This window comes from Martes martes, assembly GCF_963455335.1.
Source record: "Martes martes genome assembly, chromosome: 8".
NCBI lineage: Eukaryota > Metazoa > Chordata > Mammalia > Carnivora > Mustelidae > Martes > Martes martes.
Genome location: NC_137895.1, coordinates 21,286,099 through 21,297,806, shown reverse-complemented (window position 1 = coordinate 21,297,806; position 11,708 = coordinate 21,286,099). Strand labels below are relative to the sequence as shown.

General features: G+C 35.6%; 1 protein-coding gene across 2 annotated transcripts in view; it reads right to left on the bottom strand.

The window, feature by feature from the left end:
- BLTP3B (bridge-like lipid transfer protein family member 3B) overlaps nucleotides 1–11,708 on the bottom strand; it is a 104,150-nt gene that overhangs the window by 61,788 nt on the left and 30,654 nt on the right. For both annotated transcript variants that reach the window (XM_080811986.1, XM_080811987.1), the window contains 3 exons: nucleotides 7,288–7,450; nucleotides 5,818–5,856; nucleotides 4,438–4,529 (listed from right to left, as the gene is read on the bottom strand). In XM_080811986.1, the coding sequence (XP_080668112.1) occupies nucleotides 4,438–4,529; nucleotides 5,818–5,856; nucleotides 7,288–7,450 (294 nt within the window). The remainder of the gene's footprint in view (nucleotides 1–4,437; nucleotides 4,530–5,817; nucleotides 5,857–7,287; nucleotides 7,451–11,708) is intronic.

The window sequence follows — 11,708 nt, the reverse complement described above, 5'->3', positions numbered from 1 at the left end:
ACTATTCAGTGGTCATCTTAAATGTACTCTTTAATCTCCATCATCTATTTTACTCACCTCTCCCCTCTGGTATCCATTAGTTTGTTCTCTATACTTAAGAGTTTGTTTCTTTTTTTTTCCCTTTGCTCATTTGTTTTGTTTCTTAAATTCCAAAATCATATGGTATTTGTCTTTCTCTGATTGACTTATCTTGCTAAGCAGTATAAGCTCTAGATCCATCCATGCTGTTCCAAATGGCAAGATTTCATTATTTTTTTATGGCTGAATAATACTGCATTGTAGATATAAAGCACTTTTTCTTTATGCATTCATCAATCGATGGATACTTGGGCTGCTCCCATATCTTGGCTATTATAAATAATGCCACAATAAGCACAGGGGTGTGTGTATCTTTTCTAATTAGTGTTGTTGCATTCTTTGATGCAATTCAGTAGTATCCAATGTTGTTGTATTCAGTAGTGAAATTACTGGATCGTAGGGGTAGTTTTATTTCTAATCTGTTGAGGAACCTCCATACTGTGTTCCACAGTGGCTGCACCAGTTTGCATTCCCACCAACAGTGCATTTCCCCCCCCAAATCCTTGTTAACATTTGTTCCTTGTGGTTTTGACTGTGGCCATTTTGATAGGTGTGAGTGAAGATTACTCTTTATTTTATTATTATTTTTCTTTTCAGAGAGAGAGAGGGCACGTGTGCATGAGCAGAGGAAGGGCAGAGGGAGAGAGAATCTTAAGCAGGTGCCACGCCCAGCAAGGAGACCGATGCAGGACTCCAGCTTATGACCCTGAGATCATGACCCAAGCGGAAATCAACAGTTGGACACTTAACCAACTGAATGACCCAGGCCCCCCTGAAAGGTTCCTCTTCAAATTAGGTTATTGTAATCACTATCCAAAACTGCCTACTCTCAAGTTGCCAGAAATTCAAACAACTGGAATCTATAAAGTAAGTAAGAGAGCTAAGTTCCTGACACAAAGAAGGTTACAGACTATAACTACAATATAATCTCAAATTCAGGAATAAAGTCAGAAAAAGTTTACATTTTCTAATCCAATTCAGCAAATATTTACTGAGCATCTACCATGTGCACAATGCTGGGACGTAAAGAAAACCAAAATATAGTGTGGTATTCCAGAGCTCGCAAGTTACTTGGAGAAGAAAAACACATATACCCTAGGAGCTGAAACATTAGGCAATCTGTAATTAAGTGCTTTAAAAAAGGAATCATCACTACATTTGACAGGCGAGAATTCTACCACTGAACCACCCATGCCATCACTACATTTGGTAGAGGAAGAAACTGTTCATAACTAGGGAAATCTATCCAGGAAAGAAAAATACATGTCCTACAGGGAGTGATGATAAGAAGGGAAATCTTCTATTAGGGAAAAGTACAAGCAAAGGCACAGTGATGTGGGAAAGTAGAGGCAACATTTTGAGAATAATTAGTACAGTATGATTGGAATATAGACTATTAATATATTTTGTCAGGAAGGGTAATAAAAGTTTGTCCAACTAACACATTACTTCAATTATTATCACTACGACCATTATTCCTAAATCTATCTCTATCCAGATCTCTCCCTAGAACTTCTAAGTGTTAAAATTCAAATGTCTACCAGAATTTACACCAGGCTGCCTCCCGTACATTTCAAAGCCAACATGTATAAAAGTGATCCCATCATTTTTATTGATCATGTACATCCCTCTCCTAGACCTGATTCTAAGCTTCTTGATTTACTATCTTACTGAGTAAATTACCTAAACTTCCTAATCCTCAGATGACCTACCTTTTAAATTAGGTACTACTTTGCATATTACATGAGGGTTACATGAAATAATGCACATGAACCAAGAAGCCCATCTCTTCACTCATGATACTTTATGAAATGTAACTATTATTTACAGTATTATTGAGACCTAAAGAGGAGGAACTCATTAGCATCCTAGGGAGAACCTCCTTTAATCCCAAGGACAAATACTTGGTCATTTGGCTAGAAATATTCCTGGAGTTGGAAAGAATATACTACTCTATAATAATTATTTGGCAATGCCCCTTGGAATATCCAGCCCCATCTGTTCTAACTTGTGCATTAAAAAGTGTTACAGTTGGGGGCACCTGGGTGGCTCAGTGGGTTAAAGCCTCTGCCTTCAGCTCAGGTCATGATCCCAGGGTCCTGGGATCGAGCCCCGCACTGGGTTTGCTGCTCAGTGGGGAGCCTGCTTCCTCCTCTCTCTCTGCCTACTTCTCTGCCTACCTGTGATCTCTGTCAAATAAATAAATAAAATCTTTAAAAAAAAAAAAAGTGTCACAGTTGTATTGGAGGATTTACCGCCAGAGGGGTGAAGCCTGAATCAACGACTAAAGTCTACAAGTTTCTGGCTATGTCATTCATTATAAATTAAAAAAGTGAAATTCCAGTTTTCAAACAAGTCTCTTCTAAGTTTGATTTATCTTCACATAGGTGTAGATCTCTATATGAAGTGATAAAATCAAATTTCTGAACTTACAAATTTACTAGATCATTAATCTATGGGAACATAATCAACTCATAGGTCCTGCACTAAAGAAGGTAAGCCAGCTTGTTAAGTATTAATTTCCCTATATTTTAATCTTGTAGAGACAAAATAAAATAGATCAGTGTTTCTCCAAGTTGTATAAGTATAATGAATTTTTAAAAATACATAATTACATCTTGAGAACTACTCTAGACTTCGAGAATCATAATCTCAAAAAAAGGAACCTAAAAGAATATAGATTTAATAAGCACCCTAAGTGATTGCTATAATCAGGCAAGTCTGGAAACTGTGGAAACAGATTAACCATATGGCCATACATAAAAACATAAGGATTATCATCATATGACTACAAAGCCAAAATTATAAAACTTATTGATACTATAAAAACGTGAGTTAGGAAAAACATTATCAACAATAATACCAATTTTCCTAATCTTCTTTCCTACTTTCAATAATCTTATAAACACCTACACTTTTTCTACTTTTTTGACTCTACCCAACTTGACCAATTGCTCCAATCTACTCTTATCACACATGAAATTATAATTTAAACTTTAAAATCTCAAATTGCTGGCTGATGGATAAACTGCAAAGAAGTTAACGTTCCCCAGTCACTATTACCTGTAGGCCAAATATAAACTATACAGCTGATAAATCTGGCATTCAGTCAACTCCTAGCAGTGGTTTGATGGATCATCATCAGATTCCTATGTGGGGCGCTAATGATCAGGCTATAGGTATTCTCACAGAAAGCACTAATGTAAAAGTTGTTCAACCTTGGTGAAAGAGGAAGGTAGAAGTGTGCAAGTGTGTGTGTGTCTATGTATCTAATGTGTACATTCATTCTCTGTTTTAAAGATCTTATTTTTAAGTAATCTCTACACCCAACATGGGGCTCTAACTTACAACCCTAAGATCAACAGTCACATGCTCTATCAACTGAGCCAGCCAGGAACCCTGTGTACATTCACTCCAAAGAAGAGTTTTATCATTGGTTTGACACAGCACCCAGAATACTATAAAATGTTCAGGACTGCCATGTTCTACAACTTGAGAAGGCACTGATCACATTAAATCTATATGAACATTTTACATGAATAGGTACACAGACAAAAATTAGTACAGAAAACCTGACTTAAGGAAATGATATGAGACCCAAATTTAATGAATGCAGTAATAAACAGGTAATTTTCTAAAGATCTATTTTTTTGAGGGGCACCTGGTTGGCTCAGTTGGTTAAGCGTCTGACTTCACCTCAGGTCATGATCTTGGAGTCCTGGGATCCAGCACTGCATCAGGCTTCCTACTTAGCAGGGAGTCTGCTTGCTCCTTTGCTCCTCCCCCTGCTTGTGCCCTCACATTCGCTCCCTCAAATAAATAAATAAAATCTTAAAAAAAAAAAGATCAATTTTTTAAAGATCTAACTTCTCAAGAAAATTATGCAAAATGGCTCCCATGCTTCTACTTTATTAGCATTTGATCTTTATCTATCAAAATCCAATGTGTATGAAGTGTGAACATTCTATATTTAATGAATTTTAGGATAACCCAAAAGGCCTATAATTTTTAAGGCATCAACGTAACCCTTAAGAGTCATTCCACTGATGCACAGAATAAATGATAGACAAAGAAACTATTCAGAAATTAAGAGACTATCTGATTTATAAAATGCTTTTGGTTCATCATTACTATTTAATATCAAGGAAAGCAAGATGAATAAAAGAGGCTAAAAATCAATTCTACTACTCTGGCAACAAAATACCAAAACTGCAAAATGTCTGATGGGAACAGAGGACTGAAATAGAAACTGTCTGAAGTTAGGAAATTTTATTTTATGTTCCATTACTACAGATCACAGAGTTGACTACAGAAAAGAACTCCCTTTGCAAGTCATGCAGATTAATGGAAATAGCTTACCTTTGTCCTGAAGCAGTTGCAATTGGTGATGGGCCATTAGGGTTTCGTGGTTCTTCACATGTACTCATTTCCATTATTACTTTATCCAGGGACTAATAAAAATAGATTAAAAATGTAAAAAAAATTTAGATATTTTATGAAAATATCATGTAACACTACTTTCTCTTTCATTTCTTTAGGAACAAGATAAACAGTAAGTAAGCAGAATCATTTTAAATCTCTCTAAAAGTCTAAAAAGACGAACACCAAAACAGAAAATATGCTCAGTCCTTTCTCAAGGCACTTACTATCTGATAAAAAAGCTGTGCATATATAGGAAAATGAAACAAAAAAAATTACAAGTAGTCTTATGCTGCTGAAATCAGATTTTACAGAAACTCAATCTCTAATCCCAAATGTATAATATTATTAATTACTAAATGAGATTATATATTAATGAATGGGATTTAAGCAGCTGTAAAAGCTTATCCCAATCTAAGACTTGAGATTTAAGACAAACAATGAAAAATATGAAATATGCAAGAAATGTGAAAAAATAAGCATTGCCATAATGAAAAAAATTTCTTTCAAGGTAACAGTTTTGAAGATCAAATGTCCTTAGTAGTCATCACTAGCACTAACGTTCTTTATTCTCTATTTTAAAAAAGCATTTATTATCTGAAATTGTCATTTACTTGATACTGGTCTCTTCTCTAAAAATATTAAGTTCCCTCAGAGCACAGGGAAGGTGCTCAATAAATATCTGTGGAATGAATGAATCAATAAAATGACCAAATGACTGATCTTTCTTCAATTTTCCTTAAAAAAGGAAATACTGGGATGCCTAGGTGGCTCAGTCAGTTAAGCATCTGCCTTTGCCTCAGGTCACGATCCCAGGGTCCTGTGGTCAGCAGCCTGGGCTCCCTGCTCAGTGGGGAGTCTGCTTATCCCCTTCATTCTGCCCCTCCCCACCCCACTCCTGTGTGTGTGTGTGTGTGTGTTTGTGTGCGTGCGTGCACTCAGTGTCAAATAAATAAATAATAAACTCTTAAAAAAAGGAAAGTATATTCAGGTCCGTATTATTTAATTTAGTAGATCAATAAAATCAGAAACACAGAAAGTTTGAATTAAATTTTACTAAAACTGTCATAGTATGTCAATAAACAGCTAAGTGACACAATAAAAATATACCAACTTAGAACATAATACAAGACCCTCCCATTTTAAAGTTCAAACTTCTCATTTAAGGGCTGAAAAAACTAAGTACCATCCATATAAAATGAAAGCCAATTTGTAGAAAAGCCAGAATATTGTGTTTCTATGAAACAAAAGATTAATATTAGCAGAGCAGTTACATCATATCCATATATAAATGTTTATTTGAGGCGAGTCAGAACTCACCAAACAGATGGGATGTGTTTTCAATTTTGTCCATGGAATCTACCAAAAAAAACCAAACAAACAAAAATTTTTTTCTTTAAAATCAATCATTAAAAAATAATTTAAAACAGCAATCAACACAGATGCTCTCTAAATATAGTACAGACATACCAAATTTTATCAGCTGACTTTTTCTCAAATTGCTAAGTAATTAATTGAGCAACTCATTTAGACTCTTAAAATCAGATGTACCTATTTTGTATAAGAAAAGATTACTAATCATATTTTCTTAGTCATCTTTTAAAATAAGAGTCTTAGGCCCTCATAAGTTTCTTTTTTCCCAGACCTTAAAACACATTTTAACTTCATGATTGATTGATTTAATTTTAAGTAGGCTCCATGCCTGACCTGTGGCTTGAAGTCACAACCCTAAGATTAAAAGTCACATGCTCTTCTGACTGAGCCAGCCAGGAGTCCCTTAACTTCGTAATTTAAACTAAGATTTCCCAGCAGAGCATAACCAGTCTTATATTTATTGAACGGTTTTTTAAATTCTAAAATTCTGACCATGGGGCGCCTGGCTGGCTCCATCTTAGAAGAGCATATGACTCTTGATCTCAGGGTCATGAGTGCAAGCCCCATGTTGGGTGCGTATATTACTTAAAAATAAAGTCTTAAAACTTTTTTTTTTAATAAAATAAAATTCTGACCAATCTTTTTATAGAGACAAAGGTGAGGCCACTCATGTAAAATGTAGGCAATATCAAATAATAATGTTCAAACATACACTAAAAAGTCACATCCTTATAGACATTTGGGTTAAAGGTGGCCATTGAACAATATAGGAAGCTTCCTATACTCTTTTTTTTGGAGTCCAATTTTAATTTTATGAAACAGATTACTCATCCAGTACTTCTACTGAGAAGACTCTCAAAAACACTGGTCTTTAAGAGTAAGAAGTGATATGACAAATGATTAGAGTCAAAGATGTGCAGGAATAGCTTTTAATAAGGAATAATAATAAAAAGAATCTTTGAGGAAGAAACAAATGAGGAAAAGAAATAAAATTTCAAATAAAAGTATAAGATAAGATAAGGATTTATGGTTTCATATCTTTATTTGAAATCATGTTTCCTTACTACAGATTTAAACTGTCCCTATTAACAATAAATCCTATGAAAAAGTATCTTTGAATATATGCCAAATTTAACCAATTATCTTATTAACTACCAATATTTTATTTTAATGTTAAGACTAAACTTTAAACAAAAATTAAACTATAAATTAATAATATATTAACATATGACTTCAATTAAATTTATCCAGCACACATTCATGCAATTACCTAGACATAGGTATCTGTCTTCTTAAATTATATTAATGCAAATGCCTTTTTACAGAACCATCTAAAACAAAATATTTTAAGTGATAGGAATGAAATAAAAAATGAAAACAGAAAATGCTTTCTTTCCACAGATATCAAAGTCTTACCCTAATAGATGCTTTATTACAAAAAACTTTGTTGATAGCAAGCCATGTCGGCAAATCCAACATATTCTGGAGCACCTCTTCATCTAACTCCAAATTCTTCAGTTCACCTTCTCCTTTGAGGGTACTTAGATTTATCTTGTCAGGAGATAAATTTTTAGTAAATCTGAAAGAGAATATATATTGACATTCATTTTAGTGTCAGTTACTGTACCCCATTCTTGCAAATATACAGAGCATTAAAAATGTAATAGCAGCACAAAGAAACACAAAACTTCAGGCTCTATTTTAATCCATGTTTTTCAATGAGGTTTTGTTATTATTATTTTGATCTCTCTTATCTATAGCTCTCTTACATAAAGCCTACAGTGTTTTTAGCATATACTTGAATATCATATTCCCACATACATAAAACTCTGGTTCTTACTGCCTTTCAAATTTATGAATATTTAAATAACATCCAGTTTTTTCCAGGTACTATGAAAGGTAGTGAGGATAAGACCATCCCATAACCATGTTTTGTTCATTTTGCTAAAGACCACATCACAGAAAGGGATATTTCTATTTACTAACCAAACTACCTAGAAGGTTAAGGGAAAGGGGACCCTTTAGAAGTAGCAATTGCAGCTGCTACCCATTCATCATCCCAAGAACAATATCAAAGGATATTAGTACTCCTTTTAGAATCATCCAGAGATTACCAGCTTCAGAAACTGACCCAGATCATTCAAGAATAAATTACACAAATCTTTTTTTCTAAAAGGTCTCTGAAGAAGGGGGTTATGCAACTCTACTTGATAGCCAATCTTGGTGTTTTCTACATGAGACGTAAAAATACCAATTACTTATAATCCTAAATTGGATGTACAAACACCATTTATTCCTTTCTGTAAGAGTTAAGACAAATGAAGTAAATAAAGTGTTTAGTGAAAGTGTCAAAAATCACATGAGAGACTAGATCCTAAATTCTAATTAAAGAACACAGATTCTCTATGGTGAATGAAAAATGAAAATTCTTAAACTTAAGAAAAATGACTGGAAATAACAATAATAGTTAAAACAATACTGGACATTTTCCAAGGGCTTATTGTGTACCAGGTTCTTTGTACGCAAGCATTACTACTTTATCGAATTCCTATGATAAACCTTTAAGGTCAATACTATTTTTATTCCCACTGTTTTGGTAAGCAAACATAATGAGAAACTAACTTAACTTGCCCAATATCACTAATTGGGCAAGTGATAGAGAGTGACAGATAGATATTGTCTCTAGCAGAGACAATAACAGTAATAATAATAAATTATACATACACATTAAAGTACTTCCAATTACATCAGTTTATTTGATCCTTACAACAACCCTAGTCCTTCCCTTTTGCAGAAGGAACAGTGGCCAAAATGAAGTTCAATCCTTTTGTGACTTCTGACCGGAGCAAGAACCATAAAAGGCATTTCAATGCACCTTCCCACATTCGCAGGAAGATTATGTCTTCTTCCCCTCTTTCCAAAGAGCTAAGACAGAAGTACAATGGTCAATCCATGCCCATCCAAAAGGAGAATGAAGTACAGGTTGGGCAAGAACACTGTAAAGGTCAGCAGATTGGCAAAGTAGTGCGGGTTTATGGGAAGAAATACACCATCTACACCAAATGAGTAAAGTGAGAGAAAGCAAACAGCACAACTGTCCATGTGGCCATTCACCCTAGCAAGGTGGTTATCACTGGACCAAAAGTGGATGAAAGCTACAAAAAGATCCTTGAATATAAAGCCAAAACTTGCTAAGTAGGAAAGGAAGGGGCAAATATAAGGAAAAAGCAATTGAGAAGATAAAGTAACATTATATGCAACTTTAAATAAAAACTGTTCAAATGAAAACTATAAATAAATAAAACAACCATTAAAGAAAAAAAAAGAAAAACTTCTAACTTTGCCCAGGAAGTACCTTTTTTTTTTTTTTTAAAGATTCCATTTATTTATTTGACAGACAGAGATCACAAGTAGGCAGAGAGGCAGGCAGAGTGAGAAGGGGAAGCAGGCTCCCCGCTGAGCAGAGAGCCTGATGTGGGGCTCGATCCTAGGACCCTGAGATCAAGACCTGAGCCAAAGGCAGAGGCTTAACCCACTGAGCCACCCAGGCACCCCCCGTAAGTACTTTTTTCAAAAATAAAACTGACAAAATTAACTACCAGTTAACAAGAGTTATCAGCCAGTCTTTTACCTTTTTTGAAACTAATTATTAAAGTAACAAAATATGGGACGCCTGGGTGGCTCAGTTGGTTAAGCAGTTGCCTTCGGCTCAGGTCATGATCCCAGGGTCCTGGGATCGAGTCCCATATCGGGCTCCTTGCTCAGCAGGGAGCCTGCTTCTCCCTCTGCCTCTGCCTGCCTCTCAGTCTGCCTGTGCTCACTCTCTCCGACAAATAAATAAATAAAATCTTAAAAAAAAATAAAATAAAGTAACAAAATATACTGGTTATTTACATCAACAAGAATATCAATAAATATACACACGCTTCATTTCATGCTTCCTACTGACTCTACACCAGAATTTCTTGAGCTGTATTTTTTTTTAAGATTTTATTTATTTATTTGATAGAGATCACAAGTAGGCAGAGAGGCAGGCAGAGAGAGAGAGGGGGAAGCAGGCTCCCTGCTGAGCAGAGAGCCCGATGTGGGGCTTGATCCCAGAACCCTGGGATCATGACCTGAGCCGAAGGCAGAGGCTTTAACCCACTGAGCCACCCAGGCGCCCCTCTTGAGCTGTATTTTACCAGGATTCATATCTTCTCACAGAATGTCAACTGAGAAATGCAGAATTTACATTTAACCCATATTTGACCTGTGATGCTGGGTTGTATTATACTGACTACGAATCATGTTTGGTTTAATACTACGACGTTTCCTGACAGCCCTTCACTCCTAATCATAAATGAATGGCCTACTACTACCTCAAGGCAGATTATTAGAACTAGAAGGGAGCATTCACTAAGTACTTACTGAGAATTCACTATTCAGACACATACACTGACAAGCAGTACACTTAAGGAGTGTAGCAAAACAGTAAGATAGCAGGCATAAGCAGAGAACCTTTTAATTTTTAAAAGGACGGACAGAAAAACTCTCAGTGAAAAGATGACATTTGGGCAAATATCTGAAGGAAGTGAAGGAGGTAGCTATTACAAACATCTAGAGGAAGAATACTCTAGGCCAAGGAAAAACAAGGGTAAAAACGTGAGGTGGGAAGATGCTTGGTATATCTGAGGAACAGCAAGAAGGTCAATGTTGCCTGGAGTAAGTGAGCAGAAAGGCAAGAGTAAAAGGAAATGAGATTAAGTTAGAGAAATAATGGGGCCAGCTCACGCGGGACCTTTAAAACCACTCTGAGGACTATGGCTTTTACTCTGAGTAAAAATAAGAGTGATTCAAGATGGTTTTAACTAGAATAGGAAATTTTTAAAGATTCATTCATTTTTTATTTGGAGGGAGAGAGAGAGCAAAGGGAGACAGAATCTCAAGCAGACTCCAGGCTGAGTGTGGAATCCAACACATGATTTATCTCAAGACCCTGATATCATGACCTGAGCTGAAATCAAGGGTCAGACGCTTAACTCACTCAGCCACCCAGGCGCCCCTGGAAACTTTAATTTTCAAAGGTTCACTCCATTGAGACTATATAAAAAAGGAAGGACATAGAAGCAGGCAGTCCATATAGGAAGTTACTGCGATAATCCAGGTAAGAGGAGATGCTGCCCTGGATCAAGATGGAAGAGTAAAAAGTGATAGAAAAGCAACAGTCGAGATACATTCTGAAAGTAAAGCCAACAGGATTTGATTGTACAGAATGACATCAAGGATGACTTCCAAGGTTTTTAGTCTGAGTAAATGGAAGGACAGAGTTACCATTTATCAGGGTAAAGAAACAGAGGGAGAAATAAGTCTGGGATTGAGGATCAGAATTTAGGATTTGAATAGTTTAATTAAGATATGCCCCTTCGATATCCAAGAAGAGATGCCAATTTGGTGAATATTCAAATCGCATTCAGTAACTGCAGATACAAATTTGGTAATTACCAATGTTAGAGATGGTATTTGTAGTTACAATATGGAGACAGGAAATCAAATGACTCAAGGACTATGGTCAGAGACCATAAAGAAGGCAAGAAATGTGAAAGAAACCATAAAGGAGATTACAGAAGAAGAAGCAGTAAGGCAGGAGAGTTGCTTTCAAGTTTTGTTTTCTTTATTAAGGCAAGAGAACTCAGCAAGCTTATATGTTGGTGACAATGATGCAGAAAAAAAAAAAACTACTGATACTACAGTAAGAATAGACAACTGCTAGAGCAAAATCCATGATTAGAAGACAGCAGATGCACTATACATGAGAAGAGTTGGCCTTGAACAGCTCTGACACTGGAAAGCATGTT